The sequence below is a fragment of the Erigeron canadensis genome, chromosome 8 (assembly GCF_010389155.1).
Source record: "Erigeron canadensis isolate Cc75 chromosome 8, C_canadensis_v1, whole genome shotgun sequence".
NCBI classification, from domain to species: Eukaryota; Viridiplantae; Streptophyta; class Magnoliopsida; order Asterales; family Asteraceae; genus Erigeron; species Erigeron canadensis.
This window is the reverse complement of record NC_057768.1, coordinates 45,934,022-45,946,179: the sequence shown is the minus strand read 5'-3', so window position 1 is coordinate 45,946,179 and position 12,158 is coordinate 45,934,022. Positions and strand designations below refer to the sequence as shown.

At 33.4% G+C, this 12,158-nt stretch overlaps 1 protein-coding gene across 1 annotated transcript; it reads left to right on the top strand.

Annotated features, from left to right (window-relative positions):
* The first annotated feature begins 2,758 nt into the window (after nucleotides 1-2,758).
* LOC122578115 (26S proteasome non-ATPase regulatory subunit 7 homolog A) lies at nucleotides 2,759-7,354 on the top strand. Its single transcript, XM_043750000.1, has 10 exons — nucleotides 2,759-3,073; nucleotides 4,806-4,898; nucleotides 5,008-5,089; nucleotides 5,600-5,696; nucleotides 5,868-5,943; nucleotides 6,135-6,193; nucleotides 6,393-6,515; nucleotides 6,761-6,818; nucleotides 6,922-7,007; nucleotides 7,087-7,354. Exons 1-10 carry the CDS (start codon nucleotides 2,887-2,889, stop codon nucleotides 7,156-7,158), a joined length of 933 nt encoding a protein of 310 aa, XP_043605935.1. The 5' UTR covers nucleotides 2,759-2,886; the 3' UTR covers nucleotides 7,159-7,354.
* Nucleotides 7,355-12,158: the final 4,804 nt, after the last annotated feature.

Below are 12,158 nucleotides of genomic sequence, written 5' to 3'. Positions count from 1 at the left end.
ATCCCAAAAAAAGGCAGGATTGGGATGGGACCGAGATGGGACGGGGAAATCCCGTAGTTCACGGATTTTTTCGGTCTTGTCCCGGTCCCAATCCGAAAACTATTAAAAATCAATACCGGTCCTGATCCCGCTTGGGACTCAGTAGCACTTCCCGGTACTAGGAAGGGACTCGAGACTTGAGATTTTCGGCTTATCCGTACATACGGACCTTCTATTTATTTGGAAGCTCCAAAGGGTCTAAAAAGAGATGGTGTGACCTCTTTGGGTGAGGATTTTTCTCATATCTTATTATTATAAGTGACACGAGTTTATTCATTCTTTTTTGCCGTCCTTAAAAAATCTCAATTGATGTATTTCTGTGTTAGGATAGAATGAAGAAGCAGCAAAATGTAGTTAGAACCCCGATATGATTCTAGATTGAGTATTATATTGTATTTTTAGAATTTGGTTGTACTTTGTACTTAATACTTTTCTTTCTAGTACCTTAGAACATGTGGTATGGGTATGTGATGACGACCCCGATCAATGACATGGCATTCTACACCGACCATTCCTCCATCCCCCCATAGTTCTGTACCGGTACTCTTTCGGGGTTTTTCGTTTTTTTGTCGGACATCGGCGTCTTACTTTCTTTTGTTTCTTAGTGAATATGAGGGCCCAATGTATTGTTTAATTTTTGCTTTCCTTTATCTTTGTTTTCATTTGTTTAATTAATATATGTGTTCTCTTTACATGTATATAAATAAACTCACCTTCTATTTGCTCTTTAATGGAGATTGTACAGTTGTTGGGAGAACGTGAGATATATGATGGTCCACTTCCTTTCTTTTTAAACTGTGCTTATACATATATATATATATATATTATATCTTTCCGTATATTATATATTTGTGTGTGTATTGATCACTATTATTATACTAAAAAGCATGAATCGGTTTGCGTGCGTCACACATTTTCAACACTTTTAGTCCCTGTCGTTAAATTTGTTGCAGCAATGGTCCTCATCATCTAACGGCTGTTAATTTTTTCCTGCAATTATAGTCCCTTTCGTTAAATTTGTTACAACAATGGTCCATATCAGCCATTTAACTTTTGTCACATAACTTTAATTTCTTTTACTTTTAATACAAAAGTTTGCTTTTATTTAGTTTTTAAACATATGTTTTTATAACTTTTGCCACGAAAGTTTCATTTTTATACTTTTTATGACGGAAACTTTTAACTTTTAACTTTATTCCACTTAAATTTAATTTCTTTTATTTTTGGCACGAAAGTTTTGTTTTATTTAGTTTTTAAACTTTTATTTTTCTAATTTCTTCCACGAAAATTCATTCTTTTTACTTTTTATCACAGAAACTTTTAAACTTTTACTTTTTGTCACATAACTTTTATTTCTTTTATTTCTTGCACGAAAATTTTGTGTTATTTACTTTTTATACATTTGTTTTTTTAACTTTTGTCACGAAAGTTTCATTCTCTTTACTCTTTATCACATAAATTTACGAAGTTTTCGTCATTTTACTTTTTGCTACATCACTTTTATTTTTTCTACTTTTTACACAAAGTTTTGTTCTGCTTACTTTTTATACTCTTATTTTTTCAATTTCAGCCACCAACGTTTCATTTTTCTTTACTTTTTATCGCATAACTTTTGCCACGAAAATTTCATTTTATATAATTTTGTCACATGTTTACATGTCACGTAATGTCTCCCGGGGCAACGCCCGGGGACAAAAAACTAGTTGAAGCTAAAGGAGAAGTCGCTTGAAGGTTTGAGAAAAATGAGATGTAGGAGCTTTTTTTCTTTTTAACATAAACAGGAGGATTCTTAGTTTAGTGAAGAGTCACTGCTAAATAAATCAGCCAACAACTTAACAAGAAATGGATGGCCAAAAATAATAAATATACTTGGGTCAAAAGTAAAATGTTAATTGAAAAGTTACGATGGTCAAAGCTAAATTTTTAAAGACGTTATTATATTTATTAATGTGTTTTTATTTTGTTATTAATGTTTATTTATTGGTATTATTGAATAAAGATTTGTTTGAATATTATTTATATAACTTATAAATGTAGATAAAAAAAATTAAAATAAAAAAAGGATTCTGCGTTCTGCGTTGTTCTGTATCCATAACGGCTTAAATTTAATAACATAATGGAAACTGATGTGACGTTGTTACGTGACATTCTGAATGGTTCTTGATTCTTGAGCCATGCCTGATGCTCTTACTACATGGTTCATAATTTTTAGTTATATAATTCCGTCATTTCAAAAATAAAATAAACATTTAACATTAATTAAATATTTCATATTAGTTATTAATATATTAAATATTAATTAAATGTTAATTATTAATTAGAAGATTAATCCAAAATCTTGAGTTTGATCTTTAAAAATGAGTTTTTTTTATTAGTGGCACGGGGTGGTAGGTAAACACTGTGTTGTTTAGTTAACTTAAAAAAAGAAAGGAGATGAAAGGGAAGAGAAATTTTCCTTCCTAATCACCTAAAAAATGAGGAAAAAACTTTTGGAGAAAAAAACAACTAAACTCCCCCTTTGAATCCTTTCCACTCCTTCCCTTTCCACACTTAAAAAAATCTTAAGAATGCATTTTATAATTTTATCTTCTTCTTTCCTTTCCACCATTAAAAAAACTAAACAATGCAGTGAAAGTGTTGTTGGATGATCTATTTGATTTGACCCGGCCCATAATAGAAAACCCGAACTACGAAATACATATAACCCAGAAGTGTGCCTTTCTTGAAGAAAAAGCAAAACGAAAACACCATAAAACCCTTGTTCATTCATTCAATAAAATCTCCTTCAAATCCCTTGATTCCTATTCAAATTTACAGAAAATTATACAAAAAATAAAAAGAAGAAAGATGGATGTGATAAAATCACAGCAATTATCATCAAGGCCGATCGACAAAGTGGTGGTGCATCCGTTAGTTCTCCTTAGCATCGTCGACAACTACTATCGTGTCGCTAAGGACACTCGCAAGCGTGTTGTTGGTGTTCTTCTTGGTTCCTCTTTCAAAGGCACCGTTGACGTCACCAACAGCTACGCAGGTATTACTCTATTTCTTTTTCCTTTGTTTTTTTTTAATTATTAAATACTTTTTTTTTAGTTTATTTATATTTAGAGGTTGTTTTTGGATCTGAATACTAGAAGTTGAACATTATTTGATTGTACAATTAGTAGTTATTGATATATATATTTGATAACTTAGATTAGATTAGGTTTACAGGCGAAGTAGAAACTGGATCTCTGGTGAATTGATTTATTGTAAATGAATTGACACGTAGGATTCGGCATCTCTTTTTACATAAATTTTGCAAATTTTGGAATAACAAGTTTTGGAAGGTATCGTATTAGGTTATTTTATAACTTGATTATGTTGAAGTTTTACATTGTGAGAATTGGAATGTGTTCGTTAATGCTTAGTTTAGAGTAAACGGTATGAGGAAGGCGAGAGAAAGCGTGTCATAAGCCAGGTGGCCGGGTGAGGAGAGTGGTGTAAAGAGGAAGGGGATTGTTGACTTGTTGCCGTGAGAGTTGGAGAAGTGGTGGCACTCCACAATACTAGATAGTAACTGTTTAATACATATGTTTCATACAGTAGGGAACTAAAGATGTCAATCCTTTTTCTTTGCTCTTCTCATATCACCACATTCATATTTTAGAAGACGGCTTAGCTGACCTGTAACCAGGTGTTGTGTAATGACTATCAGTAGTTTCCAACCGAGTAAAAGAACATGTTGAGAACAACCATATATTAAAGAAGCTTTTCTGTTACAAAAGGCCACGATAGTACTTAAGAAAACCACCTGCAAAACCACCGATGACCTACTAACACACCAAACGCATAACTAAGCATCCACTTGAAAACACACCCACATCAACCCCAACTTTCTGTTACTAATAGGCTAAAGATTTTGAATGCTCATGAGTATTATATAGGTTGGGAAGATCAGCAGTAGTAGAGGTTTTGATTTATTCTCGGTATCCTTAAAAATTGCTGCAACACTAGTCCGATATATAGTACTGATGACCATGAGTGTGAGTGAAGAAAGAGCCACACAACACAAACCAGTATCGTTGGAGGAATACACAAAAGAACCGATCAAACTAGAAAACTTAGCCATGAAATCAAGGTTACACCAGAATCCGAGAATAATATCCCGTTTGAAGGAGCCCCATTGTCTGACCTCTTAAGGAAAATTCAGGGATCACACCCCTTTCAGCCATATCAAGGAGTTGGAATGAGTCACTACTCATTTCCGTGACGTAACATTTCCATGTTTGACATGGCAGCACCTCCTATATCCACCATCTTAGCCATACATCGCTAACCAGTTTATCCCCATCTGAGAAATACCCATCAGTCCATTGGTATTGTTGCAGAGGGACTGCACTGGTGCCCATCACAAGAGGGACTGAAACGATTAGGATCAACACATTGAACAAAGCTTTGGGGAGGGTTCTTCCTGTGTATTGACCTTACCAGCAAGTGTATTTATGGAGTCCCAATAATAAGGTTCCAAAACAGTTTGTTTAAGTATAAGCTCCAGTCCACGACATGTATAAGTATTTAACGGCGACAAGAAGAAATGGCAACATATTTCCTTGAAAAATTGATACTATTTAGATCCTAAGCATTATTAATTTTCATGTTATTTTTATTTATTGATACTTCTTACCTGATTGAAATACGTTAAGAACTCTATCTGGGAAACAACATTTAAACTGCTATGCGTTCTTAAGTTAAATATAACTAATTAATTGGGTACCCTTTTGTAGTGCCTTTTGAGGAAGATGACAGGGATCCCAGCATTTGGTTTCTTGATCACAACTATCATGAGGCCATGTTCTCCATGTTTAAGAGAATCAATGGTAATTTTCCGTTTTAGTTGAAACCAATTACTCATGTTTGTTTCTTTCCCACTTGCTCATTAAATTTCGTTTGTTATTTCATTTGTTAAACATACAATTGTCGTTGCAGCTAAGGAGCATGTGGTAGGATGGTATAGCACTGGCCCAAAGCTGAGGGAGAATGATCTTGATGTTCATGGTTTATTCAACGAGTAAGCATTGGGTTTTGTACCACATTCAATGTTTCATTCCACAATATGCTTTTCTTCAATATATATATATATATAGGGGGAAGGGAATATGAGGCTGTTAGGCACCTAAGTTGGGTGAAAAACCCCTCACATACCTTTTTTTAAACCATAAAAATCATGGGGGGCCAAACATTTATTCAAAATATTAAAATATTGGTATGTGAGGGGTTTTTTCACCCAAGTTGGGTGCATAACAGCCCCATACTCACTTTTCTCATATATATATATATAATCTATCGGATATGCTTGGACGTGACAATTGTTCATCACATGACCATGCTCGTATGGCAGTGTGGTTCACTTTGTGTATCGTAGTTCGTGAACACTATTTCACTATAAACTTGCACCTAGTTTTTTTTTGTTTTTCTTCATTCACTTTTATAAGCTTTAGTTCATGATATGTGAGTTAATCACTTTCTTCTTTTTCTGTAATCATATGCTGTATCTTGACCGAGGAATTTGCCTCTGCAGCTATGTACCAAACCCTGTGCTGGTGATTATTGATGTCCAACCAAAGGAATTGGGAATACCAACCAAAGCTTACTATGCAATTGAAGAGGTTAAGGAGGTAAGATCAAATTCAGGTCCATTAATCCTGTACAACCTGCTTTTATATCAAAAAGCAAACCTGCTTTCATATCAAAAATCGACCATCTTGTCAGTTTATTTTTTCTTTTATTATATTGAGTTACATAATCTATACAGTAGCTAAAGTAAACAATTATTCGCTTCCTTGCAGAATGCTACCCAGAAAAGCCAGAAGGTTTTTGTTCATGTGCCCTCAGAAATTGCCGCTCACGAAGTGGAAGAAATTGGTAAAGTTGATAGGTTTTACTATATATATCATATATATAAAGTACACCCACACACATACATATGTGTGTGTATATATATATATATTATTCCATCTCTTTCTCCACCAAACTGAAAGAAAGACTGAGATATGCATACATGCCTTATCATGTATAACACTCGATACTTAATGTTTGCAATTCTCTTTCTACAGGAGTGGAGCACTTGCTGAGGGATGTGAAGGATACGACCATCAGTACCCTTGCAACAGAGGTTTAATTTTGTCTTGCTTTAGTTTTTCAGTAATAACAGGCTGATGACTAAGTTTCCATTTTCTCAAAGTTTATTTCTCTCTTTGTTTTGGCTGTAGAATCTGATTTTTTAACTGTAGCACCAGTTTCAGCCACAATTTTTGCAATATGTTTTGGTCAATTGATATTTGGTTAAGATCAGTTTTTTTTTCTTTGGGCAGGTCACTGGAAAGCTGGCAGCGTTGAAGGGTTTAGATGCAAGACTGAAGGAGATACGTGGATATCTGGACCTTGTCATAGATGGAAAACTTCCATTAAACCACGAAATCTTGTACCACCTACAGGTATACTAATATGCTACCTCAACGATATATGTGCTGTGAAAATTTCAAGTTAAATGGTTAAAATCACCCACACTTTGGTGATTCGTTGTTACTTTCTAGGATGTACTTTACACTTTGTTTTAGTGGGAGTTTTATGTCAATGTCTCAAATAATGTGTTGCCTTGGGCCATTCAGTTAGTAGCAAATGCTACTTTAGGTTGTCTTATTGATACGCACTATGACGGTTTTTCACTCTTAAATCACAGGACGTGTTCAACCTTCTACCAAATTTGAATGTGGCCGATTTGATTAAGGCATTTGCAGGTATATGCATCATCTAGTGGGGACCAAAGATTTTTTGCTTTGCTTTTCTTCTTTATTTGCTATGTACTTACTCTTGTTATTTCCTCCCATGTCCATTTTGCAGTGAAAACAAATGATCAGATGCTTGTTATCTACCTTTCTTCCCTGATCAGAAGTGTGATTGCTCTTCACAACTTGATCAATAACAAGGTAAGCGTCATTTTAAAATAACAAAAGAAAGTTTGAATTATTGATCTGAAAATCATGATGTTTATATATTTATTTTCAGATGCTTAACAAAGAACATGAGAAGGCTGAGGATGCAAAACCAACAACAGTAGCACCGGTTGCTGGGAGCTAAGCCTGCTTTATGCCAGAAATCCTTACAGTTTATGAGGTTTTTCTTTCCGTAATTTCAAGGTTCCCTTCCAATGAGAGGCAATGAAATCAATCTTTTAGATGCTTAATCTGATTAGGTATTTGTATCATTGCTGAATCGCTCATGTAGTATGTTCAATTCAGGTACTTTTGTGTTGATCTTGAGACATTTAGAATCATTTCATTCCTGCCTGCATGTTTCTTTTTAAAATTTAAAAAACCAATTACTCCTTTTCATAAAAGAATTTGAAAGTGATTGGCAAACATAAAGTGTGAAGTATCTATAACGGTTCATGGTCAACATATTGTCGTCTAGGTCACGTGTTAGGCTTCACTATTATACGGTGAGATTTTCTGATGTCGTATTCCGACTGAATGTTTGAAAAATAAAGTGTGAAATATCGTATAGTTGATACACTTTACATAAGCTTTGGAGAATTTTTCATGGGCATTGAAAAGACCAATTGGCCATTTTCCAAGTGCGTTTCGCGTGCGTATGATTTGGATATGGTTTAAACGTTTATAGTTACACGATACCTAATTAGATAGCGGATATTTGATTAAATAGTTTTAAAAGTAGTTTAGATACGTATATGGGTTTTGTTAACGACAACCATATGAGCTATCATAAACGTGTTTAGATTAGTTGTACCTTTACTATAAAATTCAAGGGATGAACTTTTGATATGAAAAATGCAAGTTCTTTAATGGGGTTGTCATTCGAAAAATCTATATTCTTAGCTTATGATCAATTAACTCATTATTGGTCGCATAACAACTAGTCATGTACTCACGCGTTCAACACAAAGGCATACGGTTCGAGTTCTGCATACCGCCCAATTGAACGTAGTGTCTCGAATATTAGCTGCTAAATACTATCTACTAAAAAGAAAAAAAAAAGAAGGTAAAATTATGATTCAAGAAAAACTTGAAATTTAAACAATTCTCCGCTTTTATTACATGTTTTCATGTACCATGACAGATATAATTATATTATTGTTTATTATCATATTACACATTACACCATCTATGAGGACATTACTACAAAGTAAACACGGCAAACAGATATACAAACTATTTGGAAAGAACAATTTATTTTTATTTCAATTTGTTAGTGACTTGAGAAAGTTTTGTCAAACAAACGAAACATTCCAGTACGTGCTATTGGTTTAGTCAACCGGATGACCAACTCGTCAAAGTTCAAAATCTTATTAATTTTGTGGACTTTGTCAAAATAACTAACGTCATCTCTAATACTAAGACGTCCTTAGGCGTCCTTGAGCTACCACATCATATCCTTATAAATCTTTATACATTCTTATAAATTCTTCAAATCCTATAATTTTATCTCCAATTATACAAACATCCTTACATATCCTTACATACCTTTTTACCTCCCACTAAAAACAAAAATATATTAGGTAAGGACGAGTAAGGGCATGATTCAAAAAAATCCTTAGTTTTAAACAAACTTCAACGACAAATGATATCTAAGGGCACCTAATGACGCCCCATTGGAGATAACCTAATGATGTTTGAAGAAATTATTTTCTAAAGCATCAATTTATAAAGTCTTCTTAGGTCCATCTTAAAAACCAATGGCATGACCTTTATAGGTAAGGGTTCTTCTCGCGTTTCGGTTTTCTATAATCGACACACATATTTTGAACTTTTTTTTTATAACTATTGCAGTTAAAATTTCATGACGAGTAAGTCATATTGTTTCATTTCAGTTAATAATAATTGTGTGTTTTAGTTTACAGCGCCTTGTTGGTAGTCTTTTATTTAATACGAGAGCAAATACCTTCGCGTTGCGGCAGTGAGATGGTGGGGTGATAGGTCATAGAGTGCGATAGCGGGCTCCGCCCTCGAATTTAAAAATTCGTCGAAAGTATATCGAATGACATCTCTAATTAAAGAGCTTGAAATTTTAAGAACACCTAAATAATTTTTATAATTTATCGATGTGCGGTTTTTGAGATAAAAGATTTTGAATGAATTGGAGGAATAAATGATTTATGGAGGAGAGAGAAAAAAAATGATTGATTGAGATTTGAGGAGAGAGAAAGGGTGTTAGGTAAATATAGAATTGATATATGGGCATTTTAGGAAACTAAATGTTGAAACTTAAAATGTAAACAGGGGGGATTTGCTTTATAATTTAGTATTATTTAATATAATTATTCGTTAAGATGGACCTAAGAGGGCGATCAAAGGTTCATGTCACATGTATTTTTTTTTTTATTATTATGTAGTGTAAATTTTATTGAGGGGTTTGTTAAATACAACCATTAGGTGCATAAATTATTTGTATATTTACCATAAAAATTAGGAGGCGAGTTTTTAATATGGAAAGTACAAGTGTTTTTATGCAAGTTAGGGCTGTATTTAACATTTCTCTTTTATTAAAAAGTTAGATTTTAGGAAAATGCTATCTATTTATGATATTTTGTACATTTGGTGATTTTTAATTGGTTCTGGATTAATTGCAAGAAGTTATAAAATTATTGGATGCATAAAATAACAATGATAATATAATGGAATATTATCTGTTATGCTCTAGAAAGTTACAACGTTATTCTTTGTACTTTAAATACGTACTCTAAAACATTCTATAGTCCACAATATGCGTTTGAAATTCAGACTTATTGTGCTCATTATCCTAGAGCAAAGTCAAAGTCTTCAAACTTTTCTGTGGTATAAATGTTTGATGACGGAATATTTAACAACTTATAGAAATTATTGAACATTTCTTGTTTTAAAGGCTTTTTGTTCTTCTTGGCCATATCTTGCATAATACGTTACGCTTTTGACTCACCTAACTGACCCACACTATTCCACGATAATTTTTTCCAACTTTGATTTCAAGTGTAAAAATATGAATGAAATCGTCGTAATCTCCTTTACTTACTTCTACCCAAAGTTGGTTTTTCGTTCAAATTGTATGTACATCTGTATTTATACTAACACGTTATTTAATTAAGGACAATTTGGACAATTTACATATCCAAAAGTAAAGGATTGATGGTTAAGAACTTAAGATATGACCATTATTATTACTAGTCATATGTAAACGCGATACGAAGGTGTAGTGACGGTGGTGGCGGTGGCGGTGATGAGTGATGATTGCGGCGGTAGCGACGACCACAGTGACGGTAGCGATGTGATTATTCATATAAAAATAATTGATGTAAAAAGGAGATGTAGTTATTAAGGAGTTAAGGTGGATGTTATAAATTAAGTTTATTAAGGGTACCGTATATATTTCAATTAAGTAGATATTATAAATCTTTCACTTAGAGATGTTTAAAATATTGAATAAAAATAAATAACTATATTAAGATTATGAGCTATTTAGATGAACTTAGTTGAAGATACAACTTAATACCTATAAGGCTATAAATGGGGTTTTTTACTCAAACATACAACGACGTTTTCAAACCTTTTTGTTGGGTTTACCATAATTAATGAGTTCTTGCTTCAGAGCTATGGAATCCGTGATTACTAGGTAACAATTTAACTCATGAATTAAACTAGCTAAAAAGACTGAATTAACTTTTTTTTTTTGAAACTTAACTTTTATTCAAAAAAAGACGCCAAACTCACACAAAAAAGGAGTGGCGCGGATAATTGCAAGTTATGTACAAACATTGAAGTTATTCCAATCTTCCCAACTAATAGTACAATTTCTTGACCTGTGTTTAAACCATAAATAGCTAGTCGTCTTGATCTTGTAGAAGATCTTTTCGGCGCAAGTCTTCTCTTCCTTGAATCTTCTATTGTTTCTTACCCGCCAAATGCACCAACATGAGACAAAAATGATTCCTTTGAAAATCTCTTTTGCCCTTTTTCCAAGTCGAGTATGTTCTTCGATATCTAAAATGTCTTTGATTGAGAAGAAGAAAAGCGGGGGAACCTTACACCAAAAGCTAATCTTGTACCAAATGATGTTGGCCAAATCGGATGAACACAAGAGGTGTTCCAGGTTCTCTTCCAAGCTGTTGCAGAGAACACAATCAGTATTGTCGAAAATCACCTTCCTTTCCTTTAAAGCAAGCATCGTTGGGAGCCTATTCATTGAGACTTTCCATATGAACCAGAAATAGTCTTTAGTGATCCATTTGGCTTCCTTAATTTTGAAAGTTAACTTTTATTCAAAAAAAGACGCCAAACTCACACAAAAAAGGAGTGGTGCGGATAATTAACAAGTTATGTACAAACATTGAAGCTATTCCAATCTTCCCAACTAATAGTACAATTTCTTGACAACAGCTTGGAAGAAAACCTGGAACACCTCTTGTGTTCATGCGATTTGGCCAACATCATTTGGTACAAGATTAGCTTTTGGTGTAAGGTTCCCCCGCTTTTCTTCTTCTCAATCAAAGACATTTTAGAGATCGAAGAACATACTCGACCTGGAAAAAAGACTGAATTAACTAACTAGAAACTTTAATAGCCACTAAAAAAAGTTTTAGTATATGAGAGTGCAAGACATATTTACATACTAACAGGAAAATGTAAAAGTTACTTACACTTAATATTAAACCCTTAAAAAAATTTCATTAAACTAATTAGCTCCATTTGTTTGATCGCTACTACAAAGTTCAAAATTAGCAACAACAATATTTGTCCAAAATCTAATCCTAAGCACGTTTTTTGACGAATTTTGTTTGACCCTAAAATGGCCCTCGGTAATATTTAGTGACAGAATTTTCGATGTAAGGTATAATCTGCGACAACAATTCTACTTTGCTTTTTGTCGAGAATTTTTGACGAACCAATGGGCTGAATTAACGACAGATTGTATTAGCAACGGACATACTTAACGACGAAATTTTGAGAGTTAGTCACAATAATATTAGATATTGCAAATTGACACTTTGGGTCCTTTGAACAGGGCAGCAACCATAACGTGACAATGACGTTCTAGCCCTAGCTACTACACAGCCTATATATACATACATAAGTCAGATCTAGCATTAT

What these genes read in the sequence shown, in the direction of transcription:
- LOC122578115 (XM_043750000.1), top strand. Translation starts at nt 2,887, where the DNA reads ATGGATGTGATAAAATCACAGCAATTATCATCAAGGCCGATCGACAAA. An exon ending in CATGTTTAAGAGAATCAATG is followed by an intron (nt 4,899 to 5,007) that starts GTAATTTTCCGT and finishes TTGTCGTTGCAG; the next exon opens with CTAAGGAGCATGTGGTAGGA. An exon ending in TTTGATTAAGGCATTTGCAG is followed by an intron (nt 6,819 to 6,921) that starts GTATATGCATCA and finishes TCCATTTTGCAG; the next exon opens with TGAAAACAAATGATCAGATG.